The sequence below is a fragment of the Malaclemys terrapin genome, chromosome 14 (assembly GCF_027887155.1).
Source record: "Malaclemys terrapin pileata isolate rMalTer1 chromosome 14, rMalTer1.hap1, whole genome shotgun sequence".
NCBI lineage: Eukaryota > Metazoa > Chordata > Testudines > Emydidae > Malaclemys > Malaclemys terrapin.
Window position 1 is genome coordinate 24,955,631 of NC_071518.1, and position 20,061 is coordinate 24,975,691.

Consider the following 20,061-nt stretch of genomic DNA (forward strand, 5'->3'; position numbering starts at 1 on the left):
GTTCGAGCCATTGGCTACCTGCTCACTCCTTTACCTATCTTGGAAGACAGCCTTCCTTGTAGCCATCAATTCAGCAAGGCGTGTTTCTGAAATCAGGGCGCTCACGTCTGCGCCTCCATACACAGTCTTCCATAAAGACAAGGTGCAGCTTCGCCCCCACCCTGCCTTTCTTCCCAAGGTGGTATCAGCTTTTCATTTGAAGCTAGATATATTTCTCCCGGTCTTCCATCCTAAGCCGCACGCCACCCGTCAAGACCAGCATATGCACTCCTTGGACATACGCAGGGCCCTTCCTTTCTATATTGAGCGTACGAAGCCGTTTAGGAAGACGACGCAACTCTTCGTTGCAGTGGCCGACGGGATGAAGGGCTTACCGGTCTCCTCGTAACGTCTCTCCTCTTGGATCACGTCCTGCATACGTGCTTGCTACGACCGGGCCGGTGCCCCGACGCCACGCCTCACCGCCCACTGCACGAGGGCCCAAGCCTCCTCAACTGCGTAAGCCTCCTCAACTGCCTTCCTGGCTCACGACCCGATCCAGGACATTTGTAGAGCGGCAGTTTGGTCATCGGTCTACACCTTCGCCACTCACTGTGCGCTTGTACAGCAGTCCAAAGACTATGCTGCATTCGGATCAGCGGTTTTGCACTCAGCGATGTCTCACTCTGACCCCACTGCCTAGGTAAGGCTTGGTAGTCACCTAATTGGAATCGATATGAGCAAGCACTCGAATAAGAGAAAACGGTTACTCACCTTTGTAATTGTTGTTCTTCGAGATGTGTTGCTCATATCCATTCCAAACCCGCCCCCCTTTCCCACTGTCGGAGTAGCCGGCAAGAAGGAACTGAGGGGGCGCTGGGTCGGCTGGGGTATATATCCAGCGTCATGAAGGCGCCACTCCAGGGGGCTCCACAACTGACCCACCGGGTGTTGCTAGGGTAGAAAATTCTCCAACGATCGTGCATGCGGCATGCGCACACCTAATTGGAATGCATATGAGCAACACATCTTGAAGAACAACAGTTACAAAGGTGAGTAACCGTTTTTTCTGTCTAGGTAAAATGCCAAACATCATCTTCAATCCAACATGTGAACTCACTGTTCATCTGCACTGCAGTGTGGTTTAGGAAAGAACACCAGTAAATAAATCAATTGGTTAAGATGAAACTGTGAAACCACTTAACAATTTTGGATACAGTAGTAGGGCCACTTTCTTTGTCCTTGAAAAAGTGGCTCTACAGGGACTCTGGCATTAAGACTTGTAGCTTGCATATGCTCCTTGCATATATTATGGCCACAAGAAAGGGCATCTTTTGGCACAGAAGTGACAGAGAACAGGTTGCCAGGGGCTTGAACTGAGGTCTTACAAGGGCAACCAGGACAGTATTAAGGTCCCACAAGGGAACCAGTTCTTTCTCAGGCAAATGGAGACTAATGATTCTCATGAGAAATCTCACTACCACAGGATTTGAGAAAATTGACCTCCCTTGGATAGCTAGATGAAAGGCTGAGATCACTGCTAAGTGAACCTTCAATGAATTGATTGAGATACTGGATGCCTGAAGGTGTACTAAGTACTCCAAATGTTCTGAATGCAGGCCTGCATCAGCTGAATCCTCTGAGGAAGTGAAAATTGCTTCCACTTGGACAAAAAAGTCACCCCAGTAGATGGCTTCAGCTGCTAAACCACAACTGTTGAATAGCTTCCAAACGTTGTTCCTTCTCCTCAAATAGCCATGCAGCATCCACACCATGAGCTGTATAGTGTTCAGTGTTTGATGCAAAACTCAACAGTGGTGCTGAGTCAGTAGGTCAGGATGAAGCGGAAGAAATCTGAGAGGATGAATTAACAGATAGAAGGTTGGAGAACCAACATTGCCTTTGCCAAACTGGAGCAATTGGAATCAGTTTGGCATGATCCAACTTCAGCTTAAGAATGACCTGTGGGATGACTGGAATCAGGAGGAAGGCATATCTCAGAGTCTATCCCCAACTGAGTTGGAAGGCATTGGTTAGGAGCCTGGGCTGAGACTTGCTTGAGAGCAAAATTGATGGCACTTCTTGTCTCTCATTGCAAAGAGGCCGATAATCAGAAGGCCCCACTCTGTAAAGATTGAACTCAGCACACTGGATTTCTGAGACCACTAGTGATCCTAGGAGAAATTTCTGTTGAGGTGATCTGCCAATTGTTTCTGGATCCCTGTTAAATGAGCAGTTGTGGGAATTATGCTCTCCTTGATACAGAACTTCCAGAAATTCATTGCCTCTTGACACAGCTGGTGGAGAGCACTCCATGTTGATATTGAGGGAAACTTCTAGTTCCAAAACACAAAACCTGAATCTTCATTGTCCCCAAATGCACTCCCCAACCTTTTGAAGAGGCATTGACAGTTGTAGTCCTGGTTGGAGGAAGACAAATAAACGGAACACCTTGGCATACAATGCCCTGAACTGTCCACCACTATAGAGAACGCAGGATTGACTGAGGCACTCTGTTGTGCCTGTCTAATTATTGACAAGTCAGGTGACTGAACAACCTTAACCATGCTTAAAGAGGACGAGGGCACAGTCTTTACATGCAACCATATGGCCTAATACACTTAGGAAGACAGAGTGTAGTTGAGGGTTGAGACTGCAATTAAGGAATTGTTAGAAACTGTTCTTTCAGCAGAAATGCTCTCAAACTTGTAGAATCTAGTAGGATCCCAATGAACTCAATTTTTTGAGTTGATATTAATGTCAACTTCCCTTTGTTCAAGATGAGACCCAGACGACCGAACAGACGTAATGTGAACTGGACATGAGAGGATTTGCTCCCAGGACTAGCCTCTCACTAACCAATTGTCCAACTATGGGAAGATATTAATTCCTTTCTGAAGTGAGCTGTCACCACAACCATGCATTTGGTAAAAACATGAGACGCTGAGGACAGGCCAAAGGGAAGTACAGCGCATTGATAGCAGTGACCTCCCACGACAAACCTCAGAAACTTTCCGTGGTTTGGGAGAATCATCACATGGAAATAGGCATCCTGAAGATCCAGAGCCGCAAACCAGTCATTTTGATTTAACATGGGAAGGACGGGTGCTAGGGTGAGCATCAGAACCTTCCATATCTCCACATCAAGTCCAACCTCTTAGACTTTGTCCTTGGGGGTAGACTTATACCTTCCCCGTTGTGATCTGTCATTCACCATTGTTACCACGAGGAAGTTGAAGCTGAAGCTGGATGGGAATAAAAACACTCGAAGCCCTGCATGGGAACATAATATCTTTTCTCAGAACTCTTTGCTGTAGTAGGCAGTGAAGCTGGGGTATTGCAGGCTCTAAGAGAGCTTCATTTATTAGGAAGGCCATCCTCCCTGAGCTGATGGCCAACAATGTATGTGTGTTCTATTGCACAAACTCAACCTGAATGCCTGAGAAGGTCCTGGTAAACTTGAAATCATCAGACACAGGTGAAGAAGGTGAGGAAGAGGATGCAGGGCCAGTGGAGGCACTTCTTCCTGTGCAAGGAGATCAGGATGAACTGGCTAAGGAGGGATGGCATCAGACTGTGCCTCCAATGGAGGTGGCTCAGGAAGAGAAACTACAACCAGGACTGGTGATCTTGCTCTGGTTTAGGACGTAGAGCGGGACCTTGCAGACTGAGGAACATCCCAAAGGTTCCAAGGAAGCCACTGGGAATATGGGAAACGCATTGGTTGCAGTAAGTACTGGGCCAGGAGCCCTTACCTCTTATCTGAAAGTGGACTGTAACATTTTTTTTAATTAAGTTTGTTTTTACAATAAAAAATAAAAAAAATCAGAGGAATTAATTATAAAGGAATGTTTTAGCTCAGAATTCCACAATATTCAGTCAAGTTTCCTAAAGTATTAAATACATATGATCTGGTTTGAAGAAATACATGCATATAGGTATTGAAATTGTTTTTTGGTACTATCTGTAGTACTAGGCAAAGGCACAGACACTTTCTACTATAATGAAAATAATCTGAAGTAAAAATCAATGACAAACATTTCTAGGGACTTACAATAATTTAAAAAGTGAATGTAAGTCAGAAGGAGAAGTAACGGCAAAGTGCACTTTTTATATCTTTTTCAGCTGTCAATGCAGTTGTGTTATCTCCTAAGTTTTGGGAGGAGAAGGTAAAGAATACAAATAGCCATTCAAATCATGTGAACCTCAAAGAAAGTCAAAAAGAGATAAATCAGAGGCAAACGTTTCAACTGCAATAGAACCTTAGGATCAGTCAGGCACATCTATCTAAAAGCAGTTTCATAAATTGGACCTAATATGATTTTCGAACTGATTTCTTAAAAAGTAAGTTCAGGTTTATTTTGAAGCTGTACTCTACAATAGAGCTTATTTTTGCAAATGGGCTGGGGGAGTTCAGTAAACTTCCTTAAACTGTCCTTGCTGAACTAAGACTTCTTCAATATTTGTCCACATGGGAAGAACGACATGAGGTCATTGATGTGGTTTAACGAGGCCACAACTTTATTCACTTATACGAGGGGTGGCCAGCCTGAGAAGGAGCCAGAATTTACCAATGTACATTGCCAAAAAGCCACAGTAATATGTCGGCAACCTCCCATCAGCTCCCCCGCTCGCTCCCAGCGCCTCCTGCCCACCGGCAGCCCTGCCAATCAGCGCCCCCGCTCCCTCCCCGCACCTCCCGATCAGCTGTTTTGTGGCATGCAGGAGGCTCGGGGAGGGGGAGGAGCGAGGGCACTGCAGGCTGAGGGGAGGGGGTGGGAAGGGGTGGCATGGGGGCAGGGCCTGTGGCAGAGCCCGGGGTTGAGCAGTGAGCAGCCCCCAGCACATTGGAAAGATGGCGCCTGTAGCTCCAGCCCCGGAGTCAGTGCCTATACAAGGAGCTGCATATTAACTTCTGAAGAGCCGCCCGTGGCCCCGAGCCACAGGTTGGCCACCCCTGACTTATACTATCTGGGAGTACCTAGCAACAAATTGTACACTGCAGGAAGGAGGTGGTTGACTCCCTGCTGTTCAAGACGCAGGATCCCCAATCTCCCTTCCTCAGTCCCCTGAAAATAGGTTAGGAAATGGAAGCGGGTTGGCTTCCTGCTGACAAGATGTAGGAGCCTCAAACCCTCCCCCACCGGCTTTAACCCCTCCATTACTCAAGCTCCCTTAAGAGAGGCTTTCCTTCAAATCCTTTTCCAATCCATTTTATCCAATAACCATATCCCTTCCATACCAAGTACCTGCACTGGACATCTGCCACAAGTTGTGTGTGTTAAGTTGCTATGTTATAACCTAACCCCCTTATTCCACCCCACTGGGTCCCAGACCAGCTGTGGGGAAGGAAAAAAAAAAAATCAATCCACTCAGGCCAATTTGGCAGTAAGGGCAAAATTCCTTCGCAGTCTCCCAAGGAAGAGGGGCAACAAGTGTAACAGCCACAGCAGGTAAAAAAGGGAACCCAGTCCTTCTGTCATGTACACAGGTGTGTGGGTGCTGTCAACCCAATCCTGGTAAAGAGTGCCACTACAAGGCTGCCTGGGGTATAAATACCACCCCCATCTTCTAGTCAGTAGGAAAGGTAATGCAGAGATCTTGTCCTAATGTCACCCCAACTGCTTCCTGCCCTTCCTGTCCATCCCTGTAAACTTTCCCCCTTCTCCCCACCTGCTGTAAGGGAGCCTTTAAAGGGGCAATGCCCCTTTTCTTCCAGTGAGTAGAGCTAGCTGGACAAAGACCCAATTATATAAAGGTTGCAGTGGGCACATTTATGTAACTATTTTATGCATTAATACGATAGCATTGGTAGCAGATCCATAGTTAAGGTTTAGTTCAGTTTTTCAGACAAAGGGGGATTTACATCCCTTTTGACAGGCATGAAAATTATTGTTAATAACCAAAAAGACATTACACTCTATAAGGGTGAATAATTAAATTTCCTGAAAAGTTACAAGTGCAATCAAGCAACAGACTAGGAATTCAAAGGAGTTGAAAATTACTTCCTTCTGAAAATTCACAGCCAGTGTTTAATGCTTTCTCAGATTTCTCTAATGTCAAAGCTTTGTCTGAAACTGTACATGCAAACAGTAGCTAAAAAATTATTAGCATTTATTCATTACTATTGTTTTATTTACTCAATAAATGCTACTTGATCAAAAGTTTGTCAAATGCCAATGTGTAAAATTTTAAAATTTGATGCTTAATGTTGTCTTCTGAAGGAGAAAAGAAGGTGTTAAAATAATGATAAAGTAATTATAGAAAACTGAAAGGGATTTGTAGATCATTGTATGATGAATATTAACAAGTGAGTTTGGAGGAGGAATGGGAAAAACTGTTGAATTATCCATCATATTTGCGTACACAGGAAAGGAATTGGAGAAATGGTGTTTAAGAGAGGCAGATGAGAAGGTTTGGTTTTTACTATGTTGAGTGTAAGCTGATGCACTAACATTCAGCAAGAGATCGCTCAGAACGACAGCTGCAGATGTAAGACTGAACAGAAAGGGAGAAGACAGAGGGAAATTTGGAAGTGATCTACACTTAGGGCTTGTCTTTACTACTGCGCTGCAGTGGCACCTCTGCAGTGCGGCTGATGAAGATGTGCTATGTTGATGGGAGAGCGCTCTCCCATAGACGTAATTACTCCTCAATAAGAGGTGGAAGCTCTCCCACCGACATAGTGTGGTGTAGACATGGCTTTAAGTCTATGTAACTTATGTCACTCAGGGGGGTGGTTTTTTCAGACCCCTGAGTGACATAAGTAAGGCCCTACCAAATTCATGGTCCATTTTGGTCAATTTCACAGCGCAGAAGTAAGAATGGCATCGTATGGTATTGCCACTCTTACTTCTACACTGCTGCTGGTGGTGCTGACTTCAAAGGTGGACACCTGGCCAGCAGCTGCCATTCTCTGGTCACCCAGCTCTGAAGGCAGAGCAGAAGTAAGGGTGGCAATACCGTGATGCCTCTAAAATAACCTTGCAACTCCCCTGCAACTCCCTTCTGGGTCAGGACCCCTAATTTGAGAAATACTGGTCTCCCCTGTGAAATCTGTATAGTATAGGGTAAAAACACAAAAAAGACCAGACTTCATGGGGGGAGACCAGATTTCATGGTCCGTGACACGTTTTTCATGGCCGGGAATTTGGACATAAGTTACATTGACATAAGCGGCAGTGTAGACAAGCCCAGAGACAGTAGCTGAAGTCATGAGAATAAGGCATAGAAGAAGAAGGAGGTGACCAAAACCGGAGGAACACTTATGAACAGTATGGGTGTGAGGAGAAGTAGACACATTAAGGAAAACCTTGATGCACATATGAGAGCTGAAAATATATGGTGAGTTTCATGTTGATATTATCATAAAAAGTTACTTATACTGTAGCAAACAGCTCCTAATACTTTTTTTATGGGAATTATATTTACATTCAGTGTTATTTAAGTGGCTGCGATGGGGTGTCTACCCCACACAAGCTCTGCAGAGGTAAATTAGGCCCATTAACCTTAGGCTGCAGCTGGAAGAAATCTAGGAAGTGGCAGGGCCTAACTGCAGCTGAAGTCCAGCTAGGGGGGGGGAGCTGGGCAGGATCTAAAAGAGAGGAAGTTGGCAGGCTGGGGGAAGAAACCTGCAGTGGCACTCCCTGATAAATGGGGGAAGAGCAAGAAGCTGCAAGAACAGAGTAGGAAGCAGTCCAGGAAAGGAGTAGTAAGGGCTGGGAGAGTAAAAGCCCAGAGCAGCTTGGCTGAAAGTCCCTGAACTAGAACCTGGTGTATAGGATGGGCCCAGGTTCCCCTACCAGCCACTGGGGGAGTGGCACAGACCATCCAGTGGGCAGCAGACTGCCTGGGACAGTTTACTTCAAAGGATTTGTGATCCCCCAGAAGGGGGAATAACTTTAATGTGACTTAGCCAGAGGGCTAAGCTATGAAGAGGACAGTGCTGCCGCTCCTCGCACATGAGAGGCCATGGAGTAGCTGAGGGGAATGACGGACTGCATAACCACAGGAAGGGGCATCAGACCAGGTGAAAGAGCTAATTCCCCAGATGAGCCACAAGGAGGATACCGCTGAGCTGTGAGTAGAGCAGTCCCCGTAACAGTGGCAGTGAGTAATAAACTTTTCCCAACATCTGTTTATTAATGTTCATTTCTGATGCTATCCCCTCTTTTTTATTCCTTCAGATGACTTTTTAATATTGTGAGAATGGTTTGTTATTTCATATCACAAAAAGTCTCCTAAATAAATAAATAGATCTAGGTGGAAAGTTGGTTCCATATAAAGCAATTTCTTGACTCTTAAATAAACCAGTATAATCAATGTCTTGTCAAAATTAAATTCTTATACATTATATAAACCTGATTTAAAAAAAACAACAACAACAAAACAATTTTACTTTCTTCAAGCTCCTCTTCAAGAACCACTTGTACTGTGAATATGGAAAACTTCCAACTAATAATAGCTAGGTGGGTGGCTATTAGTGATTACTGATAGGAATTGTTTATTGTCTTTTGTAAAAAGTCTGCAGATTTTGGATGTAATCAGTCTTGGGAACCAGATGTACTTGTTAATGTTACTCCTACTCTTCCGCTCCCATTCCCTCAGTCACTTACATCCACTTGTTGCTCCGTATCTTAAGTTAGACTGTAAATTCTTCCAAGCTGTGGCTGTTTCTTGTATGTTTGTACTGCAATCAGGACAAAGGGGCTCCATTCAGACTGGGCCCTCTAGACATTAATTTCATGAACAATGTAAATAATTATACTTACTGTTATTTTACTAGGACAATCGTTAGAACAGAGGCCACTAAGAACTGTGGAAAAACAGAAACAGGGTTTATAGTTATTATATTGTCAAACAATTTTACAGTAAGCATTACCTCTCTCTGAATCTATTAGTGTACAGCATTAATTCAAGCCCCTCTACATAGTGTGACAAAGTTCCTCCTCTATCTTGGTGGGTCCTGCGCTTATTGGTGGATTTTCTTGCCTCAGAGATTCACCGTGTGGGTTGGAGAACAGCCCAGAGACCTTCCCCTCCGGAAGAACCCACAGTCCAGGTCAATTGGGAGGTTTGGGGGGAACCCGGGCCCGTCCTCTACTCCGGGTTCCAGCCCAGGGCCCTGTGGACTGCAGCTGTCTATAGTGCCTCCTATAACAGCTGCATGACAGTTACAACTCCCTGGGTTACTTCCCCATGGCCTCCTCCAAACACCTTCCTTATTCTCACCACAGGACCTTCCTCCTGGTGTCTGATAAAGCTTATGCTCCTCAGTCCTCCAGCAGCACCCCCTCTCACTCTCAGTTCCTTGTGCTTCTTGCTCCCAGCTCCTCACACTTGCACCACAAACTGAAGTGAGCTCCTTTTAAAGCCCAGGTGCCCAGATTAGCCTGCCTTAATTGATTCTAGAAGCTTCTTCTTAATTGGCTCCAGGTGTCCTAATTAGCCTGCCTGCCTTAATTGGTTCTAGCAGGTTCCTGATTACTCTAGTGCAGTCCCTGCTCTGGTCACTCAGGGAACAGAAAACTACTCATCCAGTGACCAGTATATTTGCTCTCTACCAGACTCCTGTACCCTACTGGTCTGGGTCTGTCACAATAGGTATACTTAGTTTGCCTCTCTTGTAAAATAGTTAATGAAGAAAATAAACTGCTGTTGTATAACTTACATTAACATTTAAAAAGACAATTGATCCATTTAAATTATGCCACTTTGCAGAAGGTAATGAGCTAATCACTGCTCTATCACACTTAGTACACTAACCAATCAGGTAGTTCCAAAGATATATTTGCCACTTAAGAAAAATGCAAACAAATTAAAATGCATGCTAAAAATAGTTGCATTGTATACTTTGCTCATTATCCTTCATTTCAAGTGTATGACTACTCCTACAGTTTACTTACTTTTTTAAAATCAGATTAAAAAAAGGAATCAGTAAACTTCAAGATAGTAATAAAACTGTTTATATTTGTGAAAAATTATAATATATCTATCAAACAAATTCCTAACAATCATTTATCCCATCAGTTAGAAATTACTGTTATTGACAAATGTATATAGTTGCACGTAATGCATAATGTATGTGACAGTTCTGATTATGTTTAAATCTTACTAGATTGAATAAGTGTTGTCACTTAAATGCTTAGTTATAATTAACTAAAGGGAGGACATGAAAGCTGTGTGATGCATAATCAGGTGTGTTCTGTCGCATCACTTAGTGCAAATAAAAAAAGCACACAATCGATCATTCTGATTGGAGAAGAACAAGATATCTCCTCCTCCTTTGTCCTGTCATTTCTGGTTAGCTCTTTGAATAAGGGATGTTATCTCTCCAAGTTATCTATTCATATAATGGTTCTTCAATATTGAGAGTTTGCACAAAGTACATCCAGCTTTTACTCAAGTGCCTGCTAATGCATTAAAATGTAACTTCCTTGTGGCTTCCTGTAACACAAGTGAAAGTCTACTTCTCAGATTTCAAATAGCTGCAGATTTGGGCTCTGCCATTCCAAGGTAGGTCGTGCATTGGGGGAAAAGAGGGGTGGGGAGGCAAAGTGCAAACTCCAGAATTGAGGACCCTCCAGCGAGAACACCAAACCTACAACGTACAGATAATTGACAGATTTGTGCATCTATGCCATTGAACCTGGGTGATGCCGTTTAAAGTCTCTCCCAGTGTTTAGCTGAGATTTGGAACAGCAAGTATTGACTTCAGAAATAACTAAAAAAAATTCACAGTTGAATCTTTGGCATCATAGAACACTAGAATTTAAAATGAGTGGCAGGAAGTACTGCTGGTCATTTCATTTAGCAACACACAGATTTGAAAACCCCCCCAACAATAACAACCTCCAAATCCACTTATGCTTGATTTTGAGCACTGACCTGATTGATGATGTCAAAATATTTGAACTTTGCTCAAATATGCAACAGGATCACACCGCTAAGATGCTTATGTGTTTAGTCACTACTCTTAATTTGCTTTACTAAGAGAACTTTGCTTACACAATACTCAGTCCCATCTATAAAAACTCAATTCAATGATTGTTTTATGATGGATTGTAAACTGTTACAAAATGTATGCAACACAGAAATCTAAGTTTTTCCTGAGTCATAGCTATCAATTAGTCCAACTGTAGACCAGAGACAGCAGAATATTGTTTTCTGAACTTTCATTCAGTCTAATACGATGACAAGCTCTTGTTTAAGCCTTCACCAGAGCTTGTGAAAGGGTCCTTGGAATGCAGCCTTATGACAGTCTTCTTCAGTTTGTGCTGCTTGGAGAATCCTTCCCAAACTGGAATTCCCAGGGTACATCTACACTACCAGGTAGTGATCGCCAGGTAGTGATCAATCTATCGGGGATCAATTTATCGCGTCTAATGTAGATGCGATAAATCGATCCCCAATCGCTCTGCCGTCGACTCCAGAACTCCACCACGGTGAGAGGCGGAAGCGGCGTCGACGGGGGAGCAGTGGCTGTCGATCCCGCGCCGCGAGGACACGAAGTAAGTGATTCTAAGTGGATACAAGTGCCTCCAGGAACTGTGAATCTGAGTGACAAACGACAGGTACTCTCCCTCAAATCAAGCATCACTATCATTTTTTCTTGTTCTTTCCTCAGCCGACAAACATAACCATATCCTTCTCTAAACTGTGATTAACCAGCTAACCCTCTTCCCAGCCCTAGCCATTGCCAGGCACTAGAAAAGACATATCTAAGCTGAATGACAGTCATAAAGCTATATGTCATCTGTATACTGATGGCACTGGCCTCACCTACTACCTCACATAATATACTGAATAGGATAAGATAATTACACTGTTGCCTAATGGTTCACACACACACACACACAAAATAGAAAGGCCTTTCTCTATACTACAGACTAACATTCCAAATTTGTTTTAAAAACTGACACAAAAGAAAATGATTTCTTAGGACTAACACTAAGAACTTATGCCATCTTGATCAAATTATTTTTGGATTACTCTACAGTCTCTGAATTCCATCATTACCTGTTAAAGGTAGAAATATTCCACACCCAATATCCAAGTGCAGAGGTTTATGCTACTCTTTACACTGTTTTAGACGTTAGACGTAGAACTCTAATTTATGTTTTTGCATACAAGAGAATAATATTTTCAAATAATTTGTTTTAAAATATGTTTACTGTATTTGTAAACTTTCAGTCCACATATACTCTGGTAATGATTTCAGATCTCACTTTTTTTTTATGTTACCCTGTAAGTAATCTTCTGCAAGCATCATGAATTCTGTTCTTAAGAGACTGAGCTCAATCTCCTCATCTTCATGTTTGAAGATCCTGAGTGTGCGCTCTACTTTACTGACCAAATGTACACTGGTACTGTTCACGTAGCATGTGTGCTCAGAAGCAGCAAATGGTATTGATGTATTACTCTAAAACAATGCTATGTTAATGATGATGTTAACGGCCTCACACAAATATGAACCATGGGCTACTGTTAGTGCTGTCTTCTGGAAAGTGATAACCACTCTCCTAGGATGTCAGAGGACATTCATGAATGTCTATGTATTACTTAAGGCTTAGATGTTGGTGTTACAAGGGGGACACATCGGGGCAAAGTCAGCTGTAGCAAAGGACATCCTAGTGTTTTTACAAGATGGCCTGAGTATGGGACTCAAGGCTGGAAAGAGAAGTCAGCCACTGCAGAACATTACACTCTAAGAAACCCATGAGAATCTTTCACTGCCATCAGATAACAGATCTTTAAGGACTACCATTCTTGTCAGCTTTGTGGAAATATTTGTGTGTGATTATCTTGATCTGTGTTCTACAAGTTCTAATAAAAAACAACTTTCAGCTTCATGGTTGACATCTCTTCCTCTTCTCTCTGAAAATATCTTGTCTACTTTCCATCTCCTGATCCAAGGGAGTTTTGAGGCTTGGCATTTTCTCAATGAAATCTCAGTTACACGTTCTAGTTCTGCAAACTATCCAGGCCCCCATCCCCAAGGTCACCACAATCTCTCATAAAATAGGAAGTAGTATTGTTGCCCTTCTGGTTGAATCCAAGAATTGTAAGGGAGTAGAAACACATAAGTTAGATGTGAACAATACCTAATAATGAATAAAGATGCATATAGTAGAGGCACTTAAAGCCTCAGGTACAACTTCTCTCATTACTATGCACTCTGTTAGAACAGCAGTGATTTTGTGGGTGGAGAGATCACACATTTTATGAGAAAGTCTGTAAGGCTCCTATAGGGTCTTACATTCACACTTCCTCTAAAACTGTAGAGCTGACATCTTCATCCCTGCTGATGCAGTGTTTGATAGAAAAGTGTTATGGAACAGGTTGCCCGTGTAACCCTTTAGTTCCTTTTGAATTCTACATGGGTCAATGGAATCCTCCTCCCTCCTTCCCTAGGGAAGGCTTATTACTTTATATTTCACACTGTGAAGGCTGTTTGACATGGAGGGGACTGAGAGGGGGAAAAATTCTCTTACTTGTGAATTCACATTCTAGGATCCTTCCTGTCAGACAGTCTGATCCCTCCTCAGAGGATCGCAATATATCCAGAATTTTCTTTTTTTTAAATGACTATTACCTATTTGTTAAGTAGTTGAAAGCGAACTCCTCCAGGAAATCCCTAAATTTCATTTGAAGGCTTTGCTGTGTATGGTTCTAAATGAATAGAGCTTTTTTCCTTTTTTCATCTTTAGAAGCTATCATTCTGGAGACTTCTTGCTGAGTGGTGGTCTTAAGCCCATGACATCTGGCTGGCCTCTATTTGTCGTAGAGATAGAGAATGCCCCACTGTGAAGACTGTCCGACCGAGGGGCCAAAAATGAAAATTCAGTTTAGACAGAATTTTCCCTATCTTGCTTATGGAGTCTAACTAGCTAATTTTTATAATGAGGAAAGTAGTATGGTCTAGTAGTCAGTATAAGACCACTAGTCAAGAGTTCTGACTAGTTGGCAAGTTACTTAACCTCTGTGCTTCATTTTACCATCTGTTTAAAAAATAATGGAAATAGTACTTGCCTCCCTCACACAGGGGAGTAAGGCTGGATTCAGTAAAGTTTAGAAAACATTTTAGGATCCTTGAATGTAAAGTGTTGTGGAAGAGCAACTATAATAACTTAATTCACTAAATAACCCCTTTCATTTGTTTTTTTCTGTTCTGCTGTTTGCATGCAGCTAAGTGACTGAAAACTGGATTGTTGTTGGTTAGGAGAGACAGATGATGTTAATTGCCTCACACAAATATGAATCATGGGCTACTGGGAGTTCAAAAGTGTGTGTGTTCCAGTTGCATCTGAATCAGGTCTCAGAACTGACACCTGAAGGTTAATGAGAAGGGGATTATATTCACTGTGGCCTGTTCCGTCACAATCTTTACCACCTTTAGGAGCTGCTGGAGGAAAAGCATAATGAAGACACTTCTGAGATAATTGGACCAAGCTTCTGCTTTTGAGTGTCTCTTTCTCATGTTGCATACCCTTTTTTATGAGGTGGCTCAATCCCAGATGAGGGCACAGTCTGAAGCACCCCACATGGAATGGAAGGGAAAACCTGCCCAGATCTGGGAAACCCCAAAACAAAAGAAGTTTTTAGTGTTGGATGATTTTCCAGAGAATCCCAGCCTTGGTTTTCCAATTCTTAAAAACAGCAACAATGGCCCACTCCCAAGGTGTAATCTCTATGTTGGACCCTGGAAAAGCAGCAGCTTCAAACACGACACAAGCTGGAAGGAGGAAGTGCCATATTCCTGCGTTTACAGCCTTAGCAACTGCTATGTCTCTCTGCTTCCCAAAGAGCTTACCAACAAAATATTTCTAAAGATATCAATGCTTAACCTGCAATTCCAGCTTCTTTAGGTGGACCCTTAGTTGTTCTCCAGACATGTCTTTGGAAGTTTGGAATGTACATCAAATCAGAATCGGGTGAAGCATCAGTTCTAGACAAAATGCTAGGGAAATCTAGTTTCAAGTAGATTTTCCATTGGTGGGTTTTTGTTTCTTTTGTGATTTTTGTGCATCAACTCACAATGGATTCCCAGTGGAGAACAGACTTCCACAATAAGAACTGCAGTCAATACTCTCAGGGCTGAGGATGACGTATCCAAGTTTCTCTGGAAAACCATCCAAAATCAAAAGCTCCTCTTGTTTTTGGGTTTCACAAGTCACTGATTTTGGCCTGGTGTCAGGGTGGGAAGCTTCCAAGTGCCTGCTCAACTGTCTCAGCGCGGACTTCAGCTGTATGATCGTTGGGAGCCAGTTTCTCTACAGCCTCTTCAACTGTTTCAGTGTGGACCATACCCACAGGCCAGCTGGGGGCCCAAATTTGCTGCAGCCTGCTCAACTGTCTCTGCATGGACCTTGCTCATGTGCTGGTGGGAGTCAAGTTTAACTTCAGCTTGCTCAGTTGTCCTGGTATGAACCTTGCCCACAAGCCAACTGGGAGTTGAGTTCCTGCAGCCTGCAATTTTTGAGTGGGGGGAAAGGAAGAAACAAGCAATGCTGTCCTTCAAATTCTCCTTGGAAAGTCAAAAGTTTTTGAGTTTAGCAGTTCTGAAAAAACTTTTGAAGCTAATGAAGAAGCAGAAAAATTTAATTAAGAATCTTAAAAGTTCTGTGAAAATTCTGCTATAAAGGAAAAGATGAAGTCTGCTGCGTGTGCCACTTGGAGCAAGAGAATTCTGGAGAGCTCCTTCTAAGGGGCAAGCCTAAGCACAGGCTCAGAGTGAAGATGTGATATGCCATGGACATGGGGAATGCCCCACTGTGAAGACTGTCTGACTTGGAGTGGATTGCAAATATTATTTTAAGATACAGTTGGTCAAAATTTGTGTTTAAAACACTTGATAGTGTCCTTTTAAATGCAGATAATAGAATTAATTAAAATAGAAAAACAGGATACAAAGGATAAATAACCTGTCAGAGTTCTGTATAATATTTGCATCCGAAGAAGTGGGCTGTAGTCCACGAAAGCTTATGCTCTAATAAATTTGTTAGTCTCTAAGGTGCCACAAGTACTCCTGTTCTTCTTTTTGTGTATAATATTTAGAATTCTTCATCTGCAATAGCCCCCTCCATTTTTAAGGCTTACCGTATATACTTGATCATAAGCCGGTTTGTTTATAAGCCAACCCCCACAAGATGGATAAGTAAAAATGGAAAATTTTTATGACCCGTTCATAAGCAGACTCTCTATAATTGAGGGGTCAGCAAACTTTGGCTCCTGGGCCATCAGGATAAGCTGCTGGCGGGCCGAGATGGTTTGTTTACCTCGAGCGTCTGCAGACACGAAGGTAAACCTAAGTAAACAAAGTGTCCTGGCACACCAGCTGCTTACCTTGATGGGCCAGGACAGCAACTGGTGGGGAAATTTTTTTTGAGGGGGGGGGAGAAGCTGGGGGTCAGAGGAGTAACCCCTGTGACCACCCCCCACATGATCCCACCCCTGGCCCGGGACCCCCACACTCTCCCCATCCCATCCTTTCCCACCTTATCTGGGGAGGGCCAGGGGAGGAGGTCTCTGGCCTAGCTGGAGCTGCTCTGGCAGGCTGGGCAGTGCGGCCGCAGCCTGCTCCGGTGGGTCAGATTTGGCGGTGTGGCCACAGCCTGCTCTGGGGGGTGGGTCTGAGCGGCAGAGCTGCAGCCTGCCAGCCCCGGAGCTGCAGCTGCTTCAGAGGCTGGGGGGGAAGAGCAGCCTGGCCAGAAGCGGAGAGACTCTGGCCCCGCCTCTTCCCTTCTGGCTCTACTGGCTGTGATGCCTCTCCTTGCTCCCTCTGTTGCGGGGAGGGGATGTGTCCCACCTCTCCCTCTCTATACCTGTTCATAAGCCGACCCCCTTCTTTGGTACTTCCCTTTTTTACTAAAAAATTTGGCTTATGAACGAGTATATACGATACTTTTGATACACTAATACAACTATGCTTTTCTTTTCTCGCATTTTCACACTTAGTATAATAGTTAAAGTATTCACTGCTTTCATGAAGTCCCATTTTTATATGATTTTATGGTGATCACTTACCAATAACTTTAACAAAATAAGCATCTGCTTCAAAGTTATTCTTTAATGTGTGGATGGCAAATTCACTGTTGAAATAGCCCTTGCTTAGTACAATGATATCCAAGATTCCCTGGGAGAAAAAGATCAAAAGATTAGAATAAACTAGCAAGCTAAATAACATCTAAATACAGTAAACATAAATCCTCTTAAGGAGAGAAAATATTTCTCAATTTATGTGCTTCGTGAGATTTAAAAGACACCAAACAACTTTGATTTCATATTAAGATTCTAAATTATCTAGATTAAATAATTACATGTAACATAATGGAATCAGTTTTCTTCTCCAACCTCTCATCCCAAGTCAGAGGAGAGGGGCAAATGAAACCATAAAACCCCTTTTACAGTTCAGAACAACTTTTCCCCTTGACAAACCCATTCCTCAAAGCCATGTGCACCTTGGACAGCTGAAAATGACTCCCTCTGGAGCCCAATGGTTGTAGAACAGCGAAGGGACGTTCTTCCGAATTCTGTTTGCGTATGAGCAAACTCTGTTCTCAATTTAAGTTGAGGTGTTTTAACTATTTGCATATAAAGTGGTTACTATTAAAAAATATCTGAAATACCTGGAATAACTATAGTATCAGTTGGCAAATGTTGAGTTTTTAAATATCTGCTATATATAAACAAACATGTAACCAAGGATTTTATTTATTTATTTTTTACAGCAGACACAATCAGTGTAGCTTGAAAACATATCTACCTGAAGAATACCTGATTCTAGTAATGTTTTTGTTAAACTAATCTTTGCAAGGACACATCAAAAAATTAAAGAAAAAATAAAACACCCAATTTTGTGTGGGGAATTAATTTAGCTGGTTTACTACCTATGCAACTTTCAAAGCACAGGTGCTGGTCCGATACTCATGAAATTGCTCTGTCTATAAGCACCAAACACTATGTCACCATGTCAACTCTACAGAGGACAATTTTACTTTTGAGTTGAGAGGCTGGTTGGGTGAATTACCAGCAGCTGACACTTGACTTGAACAAGGGACGGAGATCTCTGCCTTCTGCTCGAAGCTCTCTAAGGAGTGAAATTGGAGATTAGAATGACTCAAAACCATAACATAGTTTTACCCCAGCGGATCTTGTTTGAAAGAAAGTGTATTGGCTCAGTGACTGCTGTGGAGCCAAATTAGCAGATGTCCAAATAATTTTGAAAGAATGGCTTTCAAAGGTAGCAAGGTTAACTCCTCTGAGTATTTGCTTTGGTTTCCTTCCATGATTTTCTTGCATAATTTGTTGTTTCATTTTTGTATATATTAATGTAACTAAATATCCCCAAGCGAGTTACTTAAAAAGAAAAGGAAGATAAAGATACAAAAACCATTTTTGTCTATGTTTTAGACACAGCAAAGAGTAACAGTTGGGAATCAGACATAACTGCCTTGAGGAGATAAAATGCCCTCCAATTACGTGGACTTATTCAGAACTTGTCAAGAGTTATTTATGAACATAGCTTTTTAAGAAAAATCTAATTTAAAAAACGGTGTCCTATGAAATCATGAATTTAAGACTTACAAATCAGTTTTGAAGTACTCTATTTTTAGGTACAGTAACAATGGAAGTGTCACTTTAAATGTTTTTAATTAATTACAGACAATTTACACACAGGTGTCTCTGATGGAAACAGATTTTGTTTTCTAGGCTTGACTGTGTCTAAGGCTCAACCCTGTGTAAGGTTCATCACCCCAGGAGAAGACCAGGTAAGGAATTTTACAGTTAGTTCCATGTTCCCTGTGCACAACTTTTATCTTGGGAGGTCAGGGACAGGAAAAGGAGGAAATAATTTACTAAAGCTCTGAAACTTATTGCCCCGGTGACAAGCAGATGGAGGTGGGAGAGAGATCTACACTCTGCCTACTCCCTGGGGAGAGTATCAGGCATAGAGCCCCACCTCTTCCTCCTGTGACTGAGTCATGATGTGGGGAGACCTAATAGAGCCACACAGGGGCAAGGGTTTTACTCCCTCTTACTACTCTATCCACCAAATAAGGGTAAATTACAAATTACCTTGTTTAGGGCAGATTGTGAAGTTTATATCAGAAACCTAGATTTTCAAAAACGAGTTCTCACAAAGCGCAAAAACGTGTACCTTGACTGCATATGCAAATCATGTACTCCATGCACATATGGCCAGTTACGCACCTAACAGGCCATTCCCCAAGTAATTGGGAACACACCTTTTTAAAAATCAGATCTTTTATTACAAGTGACACTGAACATTAGGAGTTTAATACCAAAATTTGTATGTGAAACAGCTGGATTTTCATTGCTTTGCAATCAAAATCAAATATGCCTCCTAATTACCTGAAATTGGGCACAGGTCAATACTAGCTAAGTTTGCAAACTGAGCTAAAGTTTCAGGTTTGACCTAAATTTGTGTTAGGTTTTGGATTTTCTTATCTAATTTTGCACTGCTTTAGTCAGCAGACAACATTATGTACAAAGTGCCATATACTGTGCAATGCCATTGAATCCTTCATTATGTTTAATGGGAATTATATCACTTATTAATTCTTAACATAAAACATGGCTGTGCTAAGTAGTTATCAGCTTTACACTCAATGATATTTTAAAGTACTTATTTCAATCTAAATTATTAGGTAAAATTAAAGTATTTTCCCAAACTCAGAGGACAGCAAAAATTGACCATCACCTATAGCCCTTGGAATCCTATCTTACTTCCAAGAAGGTCTGTGGTCTAGGAAAAATGGAATGGGCAGTTATTTAGGGGCCAGATGGAGAATATACCAAAAGATAGCCTGGGGTTAGTTTTGGGACTCAGAGATAATCAGGGCATGGAGATAACCGAAGGTTTAGAAGTCTGACAAGGAAGTAGAATTTAGGGAAGGCCTGGCATTGAGATGGGGATCATGTGTTTTGTATCACTGTATGTTTTATGTAAGGGGTAGTTTAGTATGATGGTTTGGGTGACTGGATTTGGAGCTTCTCAAAGGTAATAGTCAGTGGGAGGAAAGGGGTTGGAGTGCTTCTTGAAATGCACACAGAAGGTTT

General features: G+C 42.4%; 1 protein-coding gene across 3 annotated transcripts in view; it reads right to left on the reverse strand.

Annotated features, from left to right (window-relative positions):
• The window catches only part of ITFG1 (integrin alpha FG-GAP repeat containing 1), a 219,656-nt gene that overhangs the window by 71,343 nt on the left and 128,252 nt on the right, over nucleotides 1-20,061 (reverse strand). For all 3 annotated transcript variants that reach the window (XM_054048876.1, XM_054048877.1, XM_054048878.1), the window contains 2 exons: nucleotides 17,005-17,113; nucleotides 8,751-8,794 (listed from right to left, as the gene is read on the reverse strand). In XM_054048876.1, the coding sequence (XP_053904851.1) occupies nucleotides 8,751-8,794; nucleotides 17,005-17,113 (153 nt within the window). The remainder of the gene's footprint in view (nucleotides 1-8,750; nucleotides 8,795-17,004; nucleotides 17,114-20,061) is intronic.